Source organism: Pseudorasbora parva, chromosome 13, assembly GCF_024679245.1.
Source record: "Pseudorasbora parva isolate DD20220531a chromosome 13, ASM2467924v1, whole genome shotgun sequence".
NCBI lineage: Eukaryota > Metazoa > Chordata > Actinopteri > Cypriniformes > Gobionidae > Pseudorasbora > Pseudorasbora parva.
This window is the reverse complement of record NC_090184.1, coordinates 31,312,231-31,333,793: the sequence shown is the minus strand read 5'-3', so window position 1 is coordinate 31,333,793 and position 21,563 is coordinate 31,312,231. Positions and strand designations below refer to the sequence as shown.

The 21,563-nt window shown below is 39.4% G+C and overlaps 1 protein-coding gene across 1 annotated transcript; it reads left to right on the top strand.

The window, feature by feature from the left end:
* The first annotated feature begins 19,108 nt into the window (after positions 1–19,108).
* On the top strand, positions 19,109–21,563 carry ela2 (elastase 2). Its single transcript, XM_067413917.1, has 8 exons — positions 19,109–19,154; positions 19,301–19,389; positions 19,538–19,635; positions 19,744–19,866; positions 20,631–20,767; positions 20,849–20,994; positions 21,138–21,290; positions 21,411–21,563. Exons 1-8 carry the CDS (start codon positions 19,118–19,120, stop codon positions 21,426–21,428), a joined length of 801 nt encoding a protein of 266 aa, XP_067270018.1. The 5' UTR covers positions 19,109–19,117; the 3' UTR covers positions 21,429–21,563.

The window sequence follows — 21,563 nt, the reverse complement described above, 5'->3', positions numbered from 1 at the left end:
TTAGGAAAAACAAATAAAATAGCACCACTTGGTACACTTTGACCTTGATAGGGAATAATCTAACAATTTAAAGTAATTTTTGCTGTTGATTAACATTTGTTATTCTCTCATATTTCATTTCATCACAGAAACACCTTTTATATAGTTTCCCCTATTATCTGCAATAATACTTTGGATAAATGTATTTAACTGAAGATTTTTTGACACAAAAAAATGCTTTTTGACACAAATTCATGTTAATAACTACTTTTCCCTTACAAGTTTCAGCTAAAACAAAACAAAACAATATATGTTAAATGTATAGTTTGTTAAGCACAGGGCTTATGCACAAGATGTTAATGTTCATATCAGGATGTCATCTGTGCATTTCACAGGCCGCACACACTACCACGAGATAACTAATATTTTGGGACGTTTATCTACAAGGTTAAATGGTACCGAGAATACCTTGGCGTGCACAGACCTCCACTGGGGCAGGGGTGAAGTCACGTTGTCCGGGGGGCACCAGATTGCTCTATGAGTTTCAGCTGGTCTGTAGTAGTGTTGTCCAAGGGTGGGGTTCCCAAAACTATGGTCACATGTTTTGTTGTTACCAACAGAGTTCAATGGAAATTGTGACCACACTTGGCTAATGATGCTTTTGTGAAATGCAGGTTTGTTTTTATAAATGTTAATATAGAATGAAATCAGGCATCATGAAACTTGATTTTGGCTTTGCTTATTGCTGGTGGTAAGTTGACTACTTCTTTCTAAAGTCTACTCTAAATTAGTAAAAATATTCTTGTTCTATGTTAAATATGAAGTTGCCAATGTAGTTGAAGTTAAAAGGTTAAATGAGTAAAAAGTAATCAATAAATCTGTGCGACTTTATATTTTCATTTAAATGTACGTCTGTGTGACGGAGGCTAGCTAGCAGTTGCTGTTTGAGTAAACCTCACTCCTCTGATCTCACGAGACACTCTAGCGTAGTGGTTGCAACCTCTAAATCCTTTAGCCTTTAGGGGTTGCAGCCTTTAGCCTCCTTATTAGAGTGTTTAACTCTCATGCCGGCGAACCCGGGTTCGAGTCCCGCTTGGAGCGGCCGGTTCGAACAGGAGGGGTTTCATTGGTGCCGTGACCCTGATATGAGTGAGGTTTAGGGGGGTGAGTGTAACGGAGGCAAGCTAGTAGTTGCTGTGTGAGTAAACCTTACTCCTTTGATCTCACGAAACGCTCTAGCGACTGACACTGGAGGATGCAGCCTTTAGCCTCCTTGTTAGAGCGTTTGACTCTCATGCTGGCGGACCCGGGCTCGAGTCCCGCTTGGAGTGGGTGGTTCGAACAGAGGAGGGGTTTCATTGGTGCCGTGACCCGGATTTTTTTTTTTTTTTTTTCCACTTTATTTATAGGTTTTTCCACATATTACAGAATATTCCAGACCACAGTTGTACAATTGAACATGTGTAGAAAAAAAGGGTAAGATCAGAAGATGGGTTGGGAGCCAGGGCACACTCAATATAAAGGGAACAATTATTGACCCCAAATAGGAACATAGCCAACGACCATACCCAACAAAGTACCAAATATAACTGTAGTATGAACAATAAAAAATGACCCCCCCCCCCCCAAAAAAAAACAAAAAAACAAAAAAAAAAAACAAATATAATAATAATAATAATAAATTAAAATAAAAAATTAAATTAAAAATAAGAAGAAAAAGAAAAGAAACAACACGTGCCAACCAAAGTAAAAGTTCAAACACATTAATCAATTATAAGTGTTGTTACAGGAACGGTGCCATCCTATTACAGAGTACAATTACTAACCATTTTCCAGCATGCAAGAGGTATATGTTTCCATGTATGCAAGAAGAGAACCTCACATTTTATAAAAGTTCTTTGAAGAGCCCCTCAGTGAAAGTCTGATTTTCTCCAATTTAATAAAGTGAAAAACGTCTTTAATCCACATGGAGTGAGTAGGTGGAGCAGATGATTTCCAATGCAGTAAAATCTGACGTCTGGCCAGGAGGGACACAAAGGCCACAAAATCCGCCTTGTACCCTGAACAGTGAACTGAGAGAGGGAGTGTACCAAACAGTGCTGTTATAGCCACAGGTTCAATAGTTGTCTCAACTACATCTGACATTGTCTCAAATATATTAGTCCAATATCCAAATAGGGTTGGGCAGAACCAAAACATATGTGCTAGGGTTGCAGGAGCCTGACGACAACGGTCACAGATAGGATCAATGTCAGAGTAAATTTTAGAGAGTTTGACCTTAGTCCAATGAGTACGGTGAAGTATTTTGCATTGGATCCAACCATGTTTGGCACACACAGATGAGGAATGCACCCTGTATAAAATACTCTCCCATAGTTCATCTGAAATGTCCTCTAACAAGTCTTCCTCCCACTGTGTTTTTATAGACGACAATGAGCTTCTATGTAGGGAACCTATTTTGTCATAAAAAAAAGAAATCATCCCTTTCCCAATGGATATCGGTTCAAGGAATAAATCTATGGGAGTAGAAGTGGGAAGACTGGGAAATTGTGGGTGCATATTACGGATAAAACTACGAGCTTGCAAGTATCGAAAAAAATTGTTTCTGGGCAATAGAAACTTATCCACCAGCTGTTGAAAGGATGCGAAAACATCATCTATGTATAAATCTTTGAACATTGATAGACCATATGTTGCCCACTGGGAAAAAGTCTTGTCCATCATTGATGGTGAGAAAGCAAAGTTTGACGCTATAGGGGCAGACATAGAAAATGTTTGTAGTCCATAATACAGCCTAAACTGTCTCCAGATTCGCAATGCAGTTTTTACAATTACATTTTTTGTATAGGGAGAAGATGAACTGTTAATAGGAGAATATAACAGGGCAGTTAATGTAGTAGGAATGCATGAAGTTGCCTCCATGGCAAGCCACATGGGTGAGCTCTGAGATTGGGCCTGGTTTAACCAGTATTGAAAAACCCTGAAATTAGCAGCCCAGTAATAGTGTCTAAAGTTGGGTAAGCCCATGCCCCCAAGAGATTTGGGTCGTTGAAGAAGTGTTTTGCTAACTCTGGCAGTTTTTTTATTCCAAATAAACTCAGAGACTAACCTATCTAGTCTCTGAAAAAACGATAGAGGGAGAAAAATGGGAATGCACTGAAACAAATACATGAATTTTGGGAGGGTATTCATTTTTACAGAATTAATTCTTCCAGGTAAGGATAAAGGGAGTACTGACCATCGTTCAAAGTCTTTTTGAACTTGAAGCAATAGTTTATCAAAATTAAGTTTAAAAAGATCTTGAAATCTATTGGTTATACAGACCCCGAGATATTTAAAATTGCACTGTGCAATTTTGAATGGTAAAGTATGCAAAGGGTATTTTTTGGCCACTGAATTCAATGGGAAAAATTCGCTTTTACCTAAATTAAGCTTGTAACCGGAAATAAACCAACATAATTTTAAATTGTTAACAACCGCCGATACTGACACAGAAAAATCTGAGATATAGAGAAGGAGATCATCTGCGTACAATGAGACCTTCTGCTCAATACCTAATCTTGTTATTCCTTTTATTAATGGGTCACATTTTAAAGCTACGGAAAGAGGCTCAATGGCAATAGCAAAAAGAAGTGGGCTTAAAGGGCATCCTTGATGGGTGGAACGGTAAAGATTAAAGTATTCTGAGTGAGTATTGTTAGTTCTAACTGATGCTTGGGGAGCAGAATATAGCAACTTCACCCATGAAATAAAATTCTCACCAAAACCAAATTTCTTTAATGTGTAGAAAAGATACCCCCATTCTACCCGGTCAAATGCCTTCTCAGCATCTAATGATAGAACAGCTTCAGGGATCGAAGGGGGTGAGGAGCTATAAACAACATTACATAATCGCCTAATATTAAAAAAGGAATGTCTACCCTTAATAAAGCCAGTCTGGTCTGAAGATATGATTGATGGCAATATAGTTTCCAGACGCATCGCCAATAGTTTGGATAAAAGTTTAAAATCAACATTAAGTAAACTAATAGGACGATATGAAGAGCAGTCCAAAGGATCTTTTTCTCTTTTTAGAATCAGGGAGATTGAGGCCTGATTAAGGGTTTGAGGAAGTTTTGATAAATTAAATGATTCATTGTACATGTCTAATAGTATGGGGGCCAGTTTGTTCAAAAACTTCTTATAAAATTCTACTGGATACCCATCCGGCCCAGGACATTTGCCACTCTGCATAGAAGAAGCAGCTTTGGCAAGTTCATCTATAGTGATGGGTACTTCCAGCTGATCAACTAAATTAGAATCAACTGTAGGGATATTGAGGGTACTAAAAAAATTATCAAAGTCAGAGAGGTTAGCAGATTGCTCTGATGCATAAAGGGAAGTGTAATAATCTTTAAAATGATTGTTAATTAATATGGGATCTGTTGTTGTCCCTGAAGGTGTTTTAATCTGGGGAATAAGGTGGGAGATTGATTCTTGCCGCAGTTGGAGACCCAACAGTCGACCCGCTTTATCTCCTGCTTCATAATACCTAGACCTAGTTCTGAGCAGTAAATTCTCTACATAACTTGTTGAGAGTATATCGAACTCTGCCTGTAAAGATTGGCGTTCTTTATAAATGTCTGGAGATGGGGTGAAAGCATATATATTATCTAATTTAGTTATTTTCTGCGTTATCTCAGAGCGCCTCTTTTTGTTTAATCTTGCCTTATGGCAAGTGTATGAAATAATTTCCCCCCTAAGAAATGCCTTCAGAGCCTCCCAGAAAAGAGATGCAGATATCTCTGGACTGCTATTTGTGGATATGAAAAAATCTATTCGATTAGAGACAAATTCCACAAATCTTTGTTCTGATAACATGCGGGTGTTGAATCGCCACGGTGGGCGCGTACCATTGAGCCCCTCTACGTAAATATTCATGGTAACTGGTGCATGGTCCGATATTACAATAGCATTATAATTGCATGATTCCACTGATTGTATAAGTCTATTATCTATTAAAAAATAATCAATGCGTGTGAATGTTTGGTGAACATGGGAAAAGAAAGAAAATGCTTTACCGTGTGGACTAAAGAAACGCCATGGGTCAGAAACGGCAAACTCTTCCATAAACAACTGAATTACTCGAGCAGATTTTGAGGGTGAATTACGTCTGGGAGAAGAACGATCAAGGTCAGGGTTAAGCCAACAGTTAAAGTCCCCTCCCAAGATAACATAATGTGAAGAAGTGTCTGGCAATGAGGAAAATAAACGTCTAAAGAATTTGTCATCATCCCAATTAGGGGCGTAAATGTTAACTAAAAGAAGTGCAGTGTTACCAATTTTCCCTGAGACGATGACAAATCTGCCATTTGGATCTGTTTTAACATCTAAACATACGAAGGGAACTGATTTATGTATAAGGATTGCTGTCCCTCTGGCTTTACCCTGGAATGTGGAATGATAAACTTGGCCTACCCATCTTCTTTTTAGTAGTTGATGGTCTTTAGTTCTGAGATGAGTTTCTTGGAGATAAACAATTTGTGCCCCCAAATGATGAAGATGATGTAGCACCTTACTACGTTTCACTGGTTCATTTACCCCTTTGCAGTTCCAACTAACAAACCTTAAGTTGTTACCTCCTAATCTGCACTCTTTCTTAGACTGTGACATGTTTAAAGTGAATGTATTGGATCAAGTATACAAGCAATGTTGATAGTATATATACACAATACAAATCTGGCAAAACACTGTAGATGGCACAACAACAAAAAAAGAAGAAAGAAAGAAAGAAAGAAAAGAAAAGAAAGAAAAAATGAGAAAGCATCTCCCCAAACGAGACACAGATACAACCCTTTAACATTAACAATCCTACTCTGTGACAACATAGCGCCAACTAACTGAACTCGCGTATGTTGCTTCGGAAAAGGTAACAGTATTTAAGATATAAACAGAAAATATCAGTAAACAAAACAGCAGTTATGAAATTGTATCTCGTCCCATACATCAGCATAGGATAGTTCAATAGGATAGTCGATGGGACATATTGCTCCGTTAGGCTGTACGTTAACTCTTAACGGTGCACTTTGCAGACATGAGTTCTCAATAATGAAGGGCCAGCCAAAATCATAAATAAACATAATAATGTCCATCCATGTTGCTCAGATCAATATTTGCCCCATCTGAAAACTATGTATCGTTACCTGAGGCATCCTTCACGTTTCCGCGAATGAAGTTTAGTGCAGCAGATGGTTCCGTAAACTTGTGTGAAACTCCGTCAGGCAACGTGATCCTCAGCACCGCAGGGAAGAGCAAGCCAAACTTGACTCCAGGACATGAGTGGAGAACGCGTTTAACATCTCTGAATGAAGCCCGCTTCTTAGCCACCGCAGTAGTATAGTCCGCGAAAATAGATAGCCTCTTTCCATTGTAATGGAGAGGGGAGAGATCTGCAGCCCTTTGAAGGATCTCAGTGCGCACATGAAAGTAATGCACTCTGATGACAAGAGGGCGCGGAGGTTCTCCTTTTTTCGGTTTTTCACGGAGTGTACGGTGTGCGCGATCCAGCAAGGGTTTATCCTGAAGCTGCAAAATCTCCTGCAAAAGTTGGGCCACATATTCAGAAGGGCGCGAGCCCTCGCAGCCTTCGGGAAGACCCACCAGACGAAGATTGTTTCTCCTAGAACGCCCCTCCAAATCTTCGCACTTAGCATCAAGATGAGTCACCCGATCACTGAGCGACGTTATCAGATTCTCAAGTTCCGATAGGCGATCGCTATGATCAGACGTAGATCGCTCCAGTTCTTTTATGGTGCTAGTATTGGCTTCAACCATCTGTTGCAAAGGTTCCAACCAGCCTTTAACGTCTGAACGCACTGTAGCAATCTCGGAACGTAAGTCAGTAGATAGTAAGTCGATTTTCTGACAAATCTCATTCTTGATAGAGTCCAGCATTGTCTGAAGACAAGTGATAGTCCCAGGTGAATCATCTGCGGGGCACACACTCACCGTGGACCCGTTAGCGTCTCCTGAACAGAGCGGGGCTTTATTGCGGCCTCCTTTACCCGCGTCGCCTTTTGACCGAGACGACGACGACATATTTACACTTATAATCGATTTAGGAATGGTATCAGCGTTTAGGAAGCTAGTTTTGAGTCACGTAACAACAAAGAAAGTGATTGTGCTGTTAAGTATTAGTAAATCTGAAACCTTCTCCGGGAGCGATCGAAAACGCGTCTTACATTCTCAACGCGCGACAGCGCCCCCCCCGTGACCCGGATTTGAGTGAGGTTTAGGGGGGTGAGTGTAACGGAGGCTAGCTAGTAGTAGCTGTGTGAGTAAACCTTACTCCTTTGATCTCACGAAACGCTCTAGCGACTGACACTGGAGGATGCAGCCTTTAGCCTCCTTGTTAGAGCGTTTGACTCTCATGCTGGCGGACCCGGGCTCGAGTCCCGCTTGGAGTAGGTGGTTCGAACAGAGGAGGGGTTTCATTGGTGCCGTGACCCGGATGTGAGTGAGGTTTAGGGGGGTGAGTGTAACGGAGGCTAGCTAGTAGTTGCTGTGTGAGTAAACCTTACTCCTTTGATCTCACGAAACGCTCTAGCAACTGACACTGGAGGATGCAGCCTTTAGCCTCCTTGTTAGAGCGTTTGACTCTCATGCTGGCGGACCCGGGCTCGAGTCCCGCTTTGAGTGGGTGGTTCGAACAGAGGAGGGGTTTCATTGGTGCCGTGACCCGGATGTGAGTGAGGTTTAGGGGGGTGAGTGTAACGGAGGCTAGCTAGTAGTTGCTGTGTGAGTAAACCTTACTCCTTTGATCTCACGAAACGCTCTAGCAACTGACACTGGAGGATGCAGCCTTTAGCCTCCTTATTAGAGCGTTTGACTCTCATGCTGGCGGACCCGGGCTCGAGTCCCGCTTGGAGTGGGTGGTTCGAACAGAGGAGGGGTTTCATTGGTGCCGTGACCCGGATGTGAGTGAGGTTAAGGGGGGTGAGTGTAACGGAGGCTAGCTAGTAGTTGCTGTGTGAGTAAACCTTACTCCTTTGATCTCACGAAACGCTCTAGCGACTGACACTGGAGGATGCAGCCTTTAGCCTCCTTGTTAGAGCGTTTGACTCATGCCGGCGGACCCGGGTTCGAGTTCTGCTTGGAGTGGGTGGTTCGAACAGAGGAGGGATTACATCTGAATCTGATATTTGCATGCATTTCCTCTTGCTCTACAAATGATTTATTATCAATGTCTTTATTAAATAATTTTCTATAGATTTTATTTTGAGATATCTGATGTCCAATTAAACAGAACATTAGTATGAGAAGTAAATACGTAATGTTAGAGAAACATAGGTTGTATCAAAGTGTCCATTTACATGACAACATTTTCAACTTGAAAAACTTTTTTGTTTTGTTTTTGTATTTTGGCCATTCATTTATACAACAACAGTGTTTTGAAAGCCTAAAAACAAACTTTTCAAAGTGCAAGTTTTGTATGTAAACACCGACTACTGGCCTGACATGAATAAAACAACATTTTCAGTAATTTCGGGGATCTTTTCAACAACGTTTGCGTTTTTGGCACTTCATTGTCATGTAAATGTACCCAAAGTTGTTGGTTGTTTTAAATAATTTATGTGCATTTCGTGAACAAAGTGTGTCTTATTTTTTTTAAACAAAACCACTCTTTTTGTCTCTCCCTCCCCAAGTCCCATTGCTGATAGTGATATCCTGCAGGAGTGGACATGCTGTCTGCACTAGGTCAGATTGGTGGGGCAGCCTGCTGTGTGCCAGTGAAGATTGAGTTTGAAGATGGAATGTGGGTTTAATACACACTTGTTATTTATAATATGTAGTCTATGTCATTGTCCTTGAAATGTGTTTATATTTTGATAGTTATAATACAATTGCTAAGTGCACCTTCAATTTATTTAGCAGTATTTCCTTTAATAGCTACATTTCTAAAATAACGTAACTTGACACAAAATTGTCTTGAGGAACCTGAAATATAATACTCAGAATTCAAAACGTGAAATTTACTCACTACAAAATATTCCACAGTCAACAGTTAGTGGTGTTATAACAAAGGGGGAGCAATTAGGAACAAAAGCAACTTAGCCACAAAGTGGTAGGCCACGTAAAATCACAGAGTGGGGTCAGCACATGCTGAGGCGCACAGTGCGCAGAAGTCGCCAAATTTCAATTGTCAGATTGAACATTTCAATTGCAGAGTCAATATCTACAGACTTCCAAACTTTGTGTGGCCTTCAGATTAGCTCAGGAACAGTGCATAAAGAGCTTAATGGAATGGCTGAGCAGCTGCATCCAAGCCTTACATCACCAAGCGGAAGGCAAAGCGTCGGATGCAGTGATGACAAATCATGCTTCTCTGTTTGTCAATCTGATTGGACAGGTCTGGGTTTGGTGGTTGCCAGGAGAATGGTGCTTGACTATCTGCATTGTGCCAAGTGGTGAATGAGAAGATTCCCCTCTTCCATGTCAAGTGCTTTAAGGACCCAGAAAAAGTGCTATATAAATGTAATTAATTATTATTATAAGTGTAAAGTTTGGTATGAAGTTGTTTTTCAGGGGTTGGGATTGGCCCATTATTTCCAGTAAAGGGAGCTGTTAATGCTTCAGCATAACAAGACATTTTGGACAATATGAACGTGCACCAGTGCACAAAGAAAGGTCAATAAAGACAATGGATGAGCGAGTCTGGTGTGGAGGAACTTGCAAAAGGGTGGGTCAATGTAGCAAGTGTGATAGTGTTACTTGGGGTGACAGGACTCTCCAGTTTGATCAAGGTGATGTTACATTACTAATACAACCATGAGGATAATTAAGTACATTCACTGCACAAGTGTTCAAAACACTGGGGTTGAACAAAAAAGCTCACTTTCAATAAAGCTTATACTGATCCCCTGCACTTTTCAGGAGGAAAATTTATTTACACTCTTTAAAAAACCTCCCTGCAGCATTGTGGGAAGGTTATTTTATGAAAATAAAACCTGATTGTATAATTGTGTGTAAATGCAGATGTTTAATTCAGCGGTCGAAGATCAAGCTTGAAGGCACAACCGCAAATCTATGCTTATGTTTTTTTTATTGAATAATGTTTCTGTAGGGAAATTGTTGTTTTAACAAAGTCTTTGTTTACTTACAAAAGTGAAAAGTGGAAGAAGGCCCCTGATATATGTTTTCATGTGATTCATTTTTATTTTTGTGTAGTTCTGCTCTGTTATTTCCTTTTTGTTTTGTATTGTCTTATTATAATTGTTTTCAGCAATAAAAAAATGCAAATGTGGACTGGTCAGTGTTGCCGTCATGTTGTGGCCTTCACGCTTTTCAACTGGATGTGTGAGAGCCACAGCTAAAGTGACCCAGAGCAACGCACTTCACTTTTCCAGTTTACAGTTACAGTTATCCACCCAACCGTGAGTGTTTCTTTGCTTTTTTGTTACTGCCAGTATCTTGTTGTTTAATGAATATTTCTTACGGAGCCCAGCATATGACAATGACAAACAAATATACACTCACCAGGGACACCTTGTTAGTACTAACTGGGACCTTTTGCCTTCAAAACTGCCTTAATTATTTGTAGCATAGATTTAACAAGGTGCTGTAAAAAATACCTCATGGATTTTGGTCGACATGATTGTATCACACATTTGCTGCAAATTTGTTGGTTGCACATCCATGATGTGAATCTCTTGTTTCACCACATCCCAAAGGGGCTCTATTGGCTTGAGATCTGGTGACTCTGGAGGCCATTTGAGTATAGAGATATTGACTAACTCACTGTCATGTTCATGAAACCAGTTTGAGATGATTTGCACTCTGTGACATGGAATGTTATACTGCTGGAAGTAGGCAAGGCAAGGCAAGGCAAGTTTATTTGTATAGCACATTTCATACCCAATGGCAATTCAAAGTGCTTTACATAGAAATTAATTAAAACAGTGGTAACAAATGCATGAGAAAAAAAAAGAATACCATAAGGACGAATAAAGAATTAAAAACAAGCATAGTTAAAACAGTCGTAAAGATATAGTAATTTAAAAAAAATAATAATAAAATAAAATAAAATATTAATAATAAAAAAAAAAATAATAAAAAATAAAAATAAAATAAGATAAAATAAAATAAAATGGTCAGATCCACAATAATGGTCTGATATAAAAATAAACATTCTTCAGTTTACTGCCTACATACATGTACCATCTTAATTAGAACACCTCTCATTCATTTCTTTCTCAAACACGTTCATAACATCCATTTTAATCACTATTCCCTGATTTTTACTCAGAAACCTTCTTGTTAAAACCCTTACTCACTCATCATACCCTCCACAGATTTACACATACTCAAACCTTATTGTCAAACTTACTATTTCCATCAAACCCAGTTTTCACTCGTCATATTCAACTCAAAAGAACATATAAAATAAACAATAACCAAAGATAAGAACAAAGGTAAACTAAAACAATTATAAAAAGAATAAAGAGATAAGATAGGGTGCAATCAGTCGGACATACAGTGCTCGGAGCTCATTCAGTAAACGCACAGCTGAACAGATGTGTTTTGAGTCTGGATTTGAATGTGGCTACTGTTGGAGCAAATCTGATCTGTTCAGGAAGCTGGTTCCAACTACGGCTGGCATAATAGCTAAAAGCAGACTCTCCTTGCTTTGAGTGAACTCTTGGTATTTCTAACTGACTTGATCCTGCTGATCTGAGTGATCTGTTGGGTTTATATTTAATCAGCATATCTGCGATGTATTGGGGTCCTAGCTCATTGAGTGATTTATAAACAAGTAATAGTACTTTAAAGTCGATCCTAAATGTAACTGGAAGCCAGTGTAAAGACCTGAGGACTGGTGTGATATGGTCATATTTTCTGGTTCTGCTCACTATCCTGGCAGCAGCGTTCTGTATGAGCTGCAGCTGTCTAATGGTCTTTTTAGGAAGGCCAGTGAGAAGGCCGTTACAATAGTCCACCCTACTGGTGATGAAAGCATGAACGAGTTTCTCTAAGTCTTGCCTGGAGACAAAACATCTAATCCTTGCAATATTTTTCAGATGATAGTATGCTGATTTAGTTATTGCTTTGACATGACTACTGAAACTCAGGTCGGACTGTAAAATCACTCCAAGATTCCTGACTTGATTTTTTGTTATCAGGCCTTTAGCCTCAAGATATGCGTTCACCTTGAGAATTTCATCTTTGTTTCCAAATGTAGTGATTTCGGTTTTGTCTTTGTTTAACTGAAGATAGTTTTGGCACATCCAGTTGTTAACTTCATCAATGCATTTGCACAGGGAGTCAATGGGGCTGTAGTCATTAGGTGATAGTGCTAAGTAGAGCTGGGTGTCGTCAGCATAGCTGTGGTAAGCAATATTGTTCTTTTTCATTATTTGGCTCAGTGGCAGCATATACAGGTTAAACAGGAGTGGTGCAAGAATGGACCCTTGTGGGACTCCGCATGTCATGGATGTCCACTCAGACTTATGGTCTCCTATACTCACATAATAACCTCTCCCTTCTAAGTATGATCTGAACCATTTGAGGACCATTCCAGAAAGCCCAACCCAGTTTTCCAGCCTGTCTAGAAGTATGTTGTGGTCAACAGTGTCGAATGCAGCACTGAGATCCAGTTGTACCAGAATTGATGTTTTGCCTGTATCAGTGTTTAAGCGAATATCATTTATAATCTTTATGAGCGCTGTCTCTGTACTGTGATGTGGACGGAAACCAGATTGAAAATTGTCAAAGTATCCATTTGAGCGTAAGAATTTGTTCAACTGATTGAAAACAACTTTTTCAATGATTTTGCCTATGAAGGGGAGATTTGAGATTGGTCTGTAGTTGCTCAATATGGAGTTATCCAGATTTCTCTTTTTCAGAAGAGGCTTAACTATTGCAGTTTTAAGGGCGGTTGGAAAAGTCTCATAGAGAAGTGAGGAGTTTACCACTTCTAGGAGATCTGCTTCTAAACAGTTAAACACACTTTTGAAGAAAGAAGTGGGGAGTGTGTCTAGGGCACAGGTTGATGTTTTAAGATGCTGTACTGTGTCTTCTAAAATTTTGCAGTCAATAGCGTCGAAATCTGACATGGTAATTTTCCGAGGGTTTGGTATGATCTGACTGACCCCAGAGCAACTAGAGGATGTGCTGATCGCCTTTCTGATATTATTGATTTTCTCTGAGAAGTAGGAAGCAAACTCACTGCACTTACTGTCTGAGAGCATTTCACTAGGAGTCTGACTCGGGGGGTTTGTTAGTCTCTCGACAGTAGCAAAAAGAGTGCGCGTGTTGTTTATGTTTCTGTTTATAATATTTGAGAAGAAGGTCTGTCTAGCTTTGCCTAGTTCAACATTGAAAGCATGAAGGGTGTCTTTATAGATGTTATAATGGACTACAAGTTTTGTCTTCCGCCACATGCGTTCAGATTTTCTGCATTGTCTTTTCATTATTTGAACTGCTGTTGAGTTTCTCCAAGGTGCTTTTTGTTTGGTACTCTTTTTCCTGACTTTTAGAGGAGCAATATCATCAATTACACTCTTAACTTTTGAGTTAAAGGAGTCAAGGAGAAAATCAACAGAGTCTGCAGATATGCTTGGTGTTAGAGATAAAGCCTTCATAAACAGCACATTAGTGTTCTCATTTAAGCATCTCTTTTTGACAGAGACAGATCTAGCTTCAATGGCAGGAGAGATTGATATATCAAAGAAAATACAGAAATGATCAGACAGTGCCACATCCTTAATAACAATTGATGAAATGTTTAGACCCTTACTGATAAGTAAATCTAGAGTGTGTCCACGATTGTGTGTGGGTCCATTTACATGCTGTGTCAAATCAAAAGTGTTAAGAACAGTCATAAGCTCTTTTGTTGTACTGGATTCAATATTGTCTATGTGAATGTTAAAATCCCCAGCAATAGCAAAACAGTCAAACTCTGAGGAAATTATTGATAACAGTTCTGTAAAGTCCTCAGTGAAGCCTGCAGAGTATTTTGGAGGCCTATAAATAATGATAAGCAGGATGCGTGGAGAACCTTTTAACACAATACCCAGATATTCTAGAGACAAATAGTCACCAAATGATACTTGCTTACATTGATAGAAATCTTTAAAAAGAGCAGCAACACCCCCACCTCTCCTAACAGATCTGCAAACACTCATAAAAGTAAAGTTAGGAGGGGCTGCTTCATTGAGGACTGTTGCACTACAGTTTTCTTCTAGCCACGTTTCATTTAGAAGCAGAAAATCTAGGTTGTTAGTGGTTATTAAGTCATTGACTAGAAATGATTTGTTCTTAAGTGAACGGATGTTTAAAAGCGCTAACTTAACAGTAATAATTTTTTTCTCCACATTAATCCTATTTTGGCAGGTAACAGGCAGCAGATTATATTGGTTTATTAAACGGCCTGACAAGGCCTTAGACTTTCTTTCACGTAACAGAACAGAGATAGAGAAAGAGGCAGGCACACTGGGTTCCCCCTTGTTTTGTAAACATTTGATAAAGTTACTGTTATCATAGCGGGGACCCAAAACACATCACTGAGAGCTGGAATCAGTTGTTTTTGGTTCACCTACAACAGATGGAGGCGGGTGTGGGCCCTGACGTTGTGACCGAAGAAATCTCACAGGAGGAGGGCGAGGACGAGCTGGGCCCACAGGCTTTGGTGTTTGTGGGGCTCCACGATTTTTGGTCGATATTTGGGGGCTCATAGCGATCGAGTGTGATAGTCTGATTCCAGCATGAACCAAGTCCTCCATTTTCTCTGAGAAGCTCAGATGCGGGGATGCTGGAGAGAGGAATGACATGTCCGGTGAGAGGGGCTGTTTCTCTGGTGTTATCGGAAGTTGAAATATGTTGTCCTGGCTTCCCTGTCCATTTTCCAGAAAATCATCCTTGGGTGCTGAATCTTGGAGCAGATCTAATCCTTCACAGTCAGTCTGTGGTGAGCTCTGTGGGCAGGGCTCAGCTCGGAGTGTGTCCGTGAGCAATTGTTGTTGTGGGGGCGTGGTCTTATCATTGTCCTTGTGGGATGTGTCAGCCACATGTCCATTCAGCTGCTGAAAAGAAGTCCTGTGGTCGTCCATACTCTGTATCAGGTTGAGTGGGTTAGAACACACAGCTGAAGGATGATGAAGGGAAAAATAAATATTGTCCTTTAACACTCTTGCACCAAGTTTGTTTGGGTGGTGGCCATTTGATGTAAACAATTGTCTCTGGCTCCAGAAGAGATTAAAGTTGTCGATGAAATTCACTCCCTTCATCATGCAGGTTTTTTGCAGCCATGTATTAAGCCCAAGCAACCGTGAGAATCTATTTGTTCCTCTTGCTGGCAGTGGTCCACTGATGAACGGCTGAACTTTCAGTTTGCTAAGTGTTTCAAAAAGTTCATTGAAATCCCTTTTAATGAGTTCTGACTGCTCTCTCTGAATATTGTTCTTTCCTACATGAATGATAAGTCGATTTGCGGTCTTATGTTTTATCAGGATGTTCTGAATTTCCCTGTTTACATCAGAAATGGTTGCTTGTGGAAGGCAGCATGTAGTTGTATCTCTGCTGCTAATGTTTCTGACTGTAGAGTCACCCACTATCAGAGTCCTTGGCTCGGCTGCGCTCTGAGCTGAGGGCCGCTGTCTGCTCGACCTTGAGCGCCTGTTAGCATTAGTATTAGCTGTGGGCTGATGCAATCCGTGTTCGATCACATTCATCACGTTTGGGGATTCATCACCCTCATTCATTAATACTTCAAATCTGTTTTCGAGATGTATCGATGGTGGTCGGAAACTAGTGTTTGCAATCCTTGTGTCTGGGGTAGAGCATGCTACTGCAGCAATATATGAAGCTCGTGACAATCTGATGTCTCGAGTGCGTTTGGGTCTTGCCCCCTGTTTGTGCCATCGATTAATGTGTTGATCAGTTACTTGTTTCTCTATCTGTTGAGTAGCACTAAATTTACGGGACTCACCAGCTGTGTGCAGAGGACGTTCGTGATGAAGCTCTGCTGTGTGATTCGTCCGGTTTGGTAGTTGCGCAAATAACTTTGTTTCAAGAACTGCAATCCGTTGTGAAAGTCTGTGGCAGTTTGTGCAGCAAGTAGATTCTTGAACTAAAAGAGGCATTTTCTTATCCTTTTGATAGTAGGCAGCTGTGTTTTCCCTTCCGGAATGTAAGCTGATGGAAGGGAGAGGCTGGTCAGATGAAGTGTTCGCTTTTTTGTAGTAATCCAGTCTCCAGAGTTTCAAGTTTTATCAAAAAAGTTAAGCTTTGTTGTTTGAGCGCTGTGTTGATTTGCTGAAGTTGAAGTTATGAGATAAAATATAGAAGCGATAGAGCAAAGCGCGGAGCAGTAAGCAAGAGCGTCCGAACAGTAGCGAAGCAGGAAGCAGAAAGTAGCCATTAGAAGTTTGGGTAATAAAGAGATGGACATCAGCAACAATATTCAGGGCTGTGACATTCAAACAATGCTTAATTGGTATTAAGGAGACCGAAGAAGAATATAATATCTGTGTGCCAAGAATATATTCCCCACACCATTACACCACCAGCACCAGCCTGAACCGTTGATACAAAGCAGGATGGATCCATGTTTTTATGTTGTTTACGCTAGATTCTGACCCTATAGCGAATTGTAGCCTCAGTTTCCTTTTCTTATCTGACAGGAGTGGCACCTGGTATGCCACTCTGCTTCAAGGTTTGCCGTGTTATACGTTTTCGAGATGCTCTTCTGCAGACCTTGGTTATAGCGAGTGGTAATTTGAGTTTCTGTTGCCTTTCTATCATCTCAAACCAGTCTGGGCAATCTTATCTCACCTCTGGCATCAACAAAGCATTTTCACTCACAGAATATCTGCTCACTGGGTATTTTCTCTTTTTGGGACCATTCTCTGTAAACCCTAGAGATTGTTGTGCATGAAAATACCAGTAGATCAGCTGTTTCTGAAATACCAGTCTGCCACCAGAAACCATGCCATGTTCAAAGTCACTTGAATCACTTTTCTTACCCATTCTGATGCTCAGCATGCGTGCATCTCAATCAGCTCCGTAGTTTATGAATCATGATGTATATGAATGTGGCTGACTCCCTGATCAGTGCCCTGACTGTTGAACTAGGGAGCTGATTGAGACGCACCTGATGCCTTAATGAATTGAGATGCTGTCTTGTGATTGGTTGATCAGATTGCATTAACAGCGAATTAAGAATTTGTTCTCTCCTTTTAGTAAATCTTGACCACAATTATTGACAACAATTTACTACTTAGCTCGCTCATTTTAGTTAAATTGTGGCTAATGATTTAAAATTTGTTCCCATAACTTATCGGTCGTGGCTACATTAAACTAATTTGTTAGTTCTCTCGTTTTGATTTTACTAATCAAAGGATTACAATTTTAATTACCCATTTTTTATAATAATTCGGTAACTGCACCCCCTCACTTGTGAAATGATTTCTACATCCCTGGTTAAATTCAGAGCTAAAGTCACTTTGGCCATATTGTCAAGTGGAAGAATATCATAATGATTTTCTGTCACTGCTGTGAACTGACCACCATACAGAATATGAAAAATATAAAAAATGTAGCTGTCAGGCAGCTGACCACAATAGGCCTAAACTTGCCAAGGTACCAATAACAATTATTTGATTATCATTATCGCTAAAATCAGAGATCGTTTTGTCAATATATTGCACACCCTAAAATCTATCAAAGTGTAACTGTGCAGTGTTGAAAGTTGAGACATCCCACATAAAAGGCTGGTCTACAGGGGACAGATGTGGCATTCTGCAGGCATTTTGCTCATCTCTAAGTTTTGATCATTCAACCTTTTTAATTCACTTACTTCCTATTGTAATAATAATCAATATTATTCTATTAATGATCGGGCAAGTTTAATATATGATGGTGGTCTGATATCTGGAAATCTGATCTCACTATCTATTATTTATTTATTTATTTTTGCTGGGGAAGGGGGGTGTAAAAGTCATAAAATAGAAGGGTGATGCAACTGTCCTGATATTGTAAAGAAAAAAAAAATAATAGTTCATTATATTTGTAAAAACTTAAAAAATCTTTAAAACTTTTTAAAATTATAATTCAAATGTAGGTGTAGGAATATGTTACGACCCTTTACCTGATAGTTGCATCACTTTCTTAGTACATTTCTAAGAAATGTTTTATCTCCTTTATACAGATTTTTCATTTTCTTTATTATGAACACTCTTAATTTGTCATTGACCCAGATTTAAGATTTCTTACCTCCAACACCCAGAAAAGCCAAGAGCGCAAAATTCATGTTTTTATCTCTCAATTCATCTTTTGGAATGAATGATTGCTTTAGAGAAAAAAAATGTCAGAATTCATTTTTTTCTGGTTCTTAATATTTTTTTAAATCTTAGTATAACTTAATATTTCACAGGGTATAATCTAATCAGTTCCAAATAAATTTGCTGTTGATTTACATGTTCAAGGTTTGTTCTCAAATTTAGTTTGCCATGCAGAATCATCTTTTTATAGTTTTTTGTTGTTGTTGTCATCTTCCCTTAATTTGAATCACTTGCATACTGTCTTCAGATCAAGACTCAATGTAAAAGACGACACTTCACATTTTTGTCTCGGATGTATTAATAGTTAAATCCAAAAACACCAAAAAACATGAAATATGCAGTGTCTATGAAGCACAAAAGGCCATCTGGCTTTGGCAAGGGATTACTGTTCACATCAGCATGTCATCTGTGCATTTCACAGGCCACATTCATAAAACCTGTACGATAAATGATATTCTGGGATGTTTATCTACAAGGCTAAATGATACTGGAAATGCTATCGGTGCGTTGCTAAAGGATTAGTATTTGGCCTGTAGTTCTGTCCAGGTTAGTTGCTTTCAGGGTTGCCAGGTCTACATGATAAAACTAGTCTAATAGCCTGTGATCCTATCCCAATTATCAAAACTCAAAATTATGCCACTCCCATACATGTACTATCATTGTAGAATGTCAAATTAGTCAAATATCTTAATACATTTATCAAGTCAAATAAACTTTTAATCCGATGGGCTTGGGAACTGTGGAATTATAGGCTACTTGGCAACCCTGGTTACTGTATATAAGAGATGGGTGTACACTTGTATCCACTGCAATCAGGCATCATGAAACTTGTGATCTTGGCTCTGTTCATTGCTGGCGGTAAGATGATAATTTGGTTCAGGAATTCTCTTTGGTTCCTAAGCATCGGAGTGCAGGAATATCTTTCACGTTTCACATTCACATGCATTGCAGCCAAAGAACCTGAGCAGACATGTAATTTATCATTGTGTGTTGTCTTGAAACAGCCTACGGATGTGGGCAGCCCACCCATAAACCTCTCGACTCAAGGGTGGTGGGTGGAACTGATGTTAAACCAAACAGCTGGCCATGGCAGGTATTGTGAATGCTAGTTCATCCTAAATTTCTCTGCCATCAAATACTAATTACAAACACAGCAATGCTAGTTTTGAAATAATTTTAATTGTATAAGTAAATGCACTGAAAAGGAATCCAGTTCAACCTTCTTTACCTCAATATTTCAGGTGTCTCTCCAGTACCAGAGTGGCTCCAGCTTTTATCACACCTGTGGTGGCACCCTGATCTCTAAGGAGTGGGTCTTGACCGCTGCTCACTGCATTGGGTACACTGCTCCTTCTGTCACATCTGCACTGCTCTCGTTGCCATTAAACGTTTTATCTTTTTTATTGTGAGATGGACTAAAACTATGTCCTAATATTTTGCCAAGCAGCAGCCGAACTTACAGAGTCTACCTGGGCAAGCACAACCTGGCAATCAACAGTGAGTCCGGCTCTCTCGCCATCTCTCCTGCCAGGATTATCGTGCATGAGAACTGGGACTCCTACAATATCCGGTTTGTTCCTCATCTCATTTTAATGTACTCTACAGGTAAAAAGCTTGGAATAAATATGTTTTTTTTTTTATGAAGTCTCTTATGCTCACAAAAGCTGCCTTTATTTGATTAACAATAATGTAACATGTCATATTGTAAAATATTATTACAGTTTAAAATAAAGTTTTCTATTTTATAGAATTCATTCTAATATGTTGATTTGGAACTAATTTCTTAATAATGGTTCTTATTATTATAAATGTTAAAAACTTTTTTTTTTTTAAATCATGATACGTTTTTCAGGATTCTTCAAAAGAACAGCATTTATTAAAAAATCTTTTGCAACATCATAAATGTTTTACTGTCGCTTTTGATACATTTAATGTGTCCTTGCTGAATAAAAGTATTAATTATTATGAATATTAAAGTATTAACTTTGAATAGTAGAGTATCAGTTTCAACAAATAAATTAAGCAGAAAAACATTTTCAACATTGATAATAATAAGAAATGTTTATTGAGCACCAAATCAGCATATTATAATGATTTCTGAAAGATTATGTGACACTGAAGACTGGAGTGATGATGCTGAAATTTTTAATAATATTTCACAATATTACTGTTTTAACTGTATTTTTGATTTTTAAAAAAAAGCCTTGGTGAGCACAAGCATAGTCTTTCAACTAACACTGAAAAATCGTAATTATTCTAAACTTATGACCGATAGAGTAGGGAACAGGCGTCTGATCTAAGAGTGTGTTTTTGATGCGTATGTGTGTTTCACAGCAACGACATTGCCCTGATCAAGCTGTCGACTCCAGTGACCTTCTCCGACAAGATCTCACCTGCTTGCCTGCCTGATTCTGGCAGCATCCTGCCTCACAACTTCTCCTGTTACGTCACGGGCTGGGGACGCCTCTGGAGTATGTGCCTTTCCCCTGCAAATATTTTTATTAATTTTCAAGCCCCCCCGAAAAACCTTTTTGCTTCCTCTCTCTTTTCAGCCAATGGCCCCATTGCTGACACCATGCAGCAGGCTATGCTCCCTGTTGTGGACCAAGCTACCTGCACTAGGTCTGACTGGTGGGGCAACCTTGTGACCAACCTCATGGTGTGCGCTGGTGGAGATGGAGTCGTGTCCAGTTGCAATGTGGGTTTGACACTTTTTATTTATAGTCTTGTTTATAGTCATTATCCCTAAGGAGTGTTTATATTTTTGATATTTCATTATTAATCACCAGTCTGGTAAAAATGTACCCTATTGATGTAATCTTTTGTTATTCACTGATGCAGGGTGATTCTGGTGGCCCTCTGAACTGCCAGAGAAATGACGGCACCTGGGATGTTCATGGTATTGTTAGTTTTGGCTCTAGCTTGGGCTGCAACTACCCCAAGAAGCCCTCTGTGTTTACCCGTGTGTCTGGCTACATTTCTTGGATCAATAAGGTGAGCACACTTTACAAAACTGTTGGTCTTTTTCTGAGCACAAACCATCTTTTTTCACATATCCTATTGTTGACATAAATGTAAGACATATTAGATATTTAAACTGGACTCTTTTTTCAGGTGATGACCTCGTATTAAAGCGTGGACGGTGTGGTTGCTTCAAAATCATCATCATTACCATCATCATCATCATCAACAACAACAACATGTGGAACAAAACTCTTGTATAATTGACTTTTAAGAAGTAAAAAATAAAAAGAATATTAAAAAACA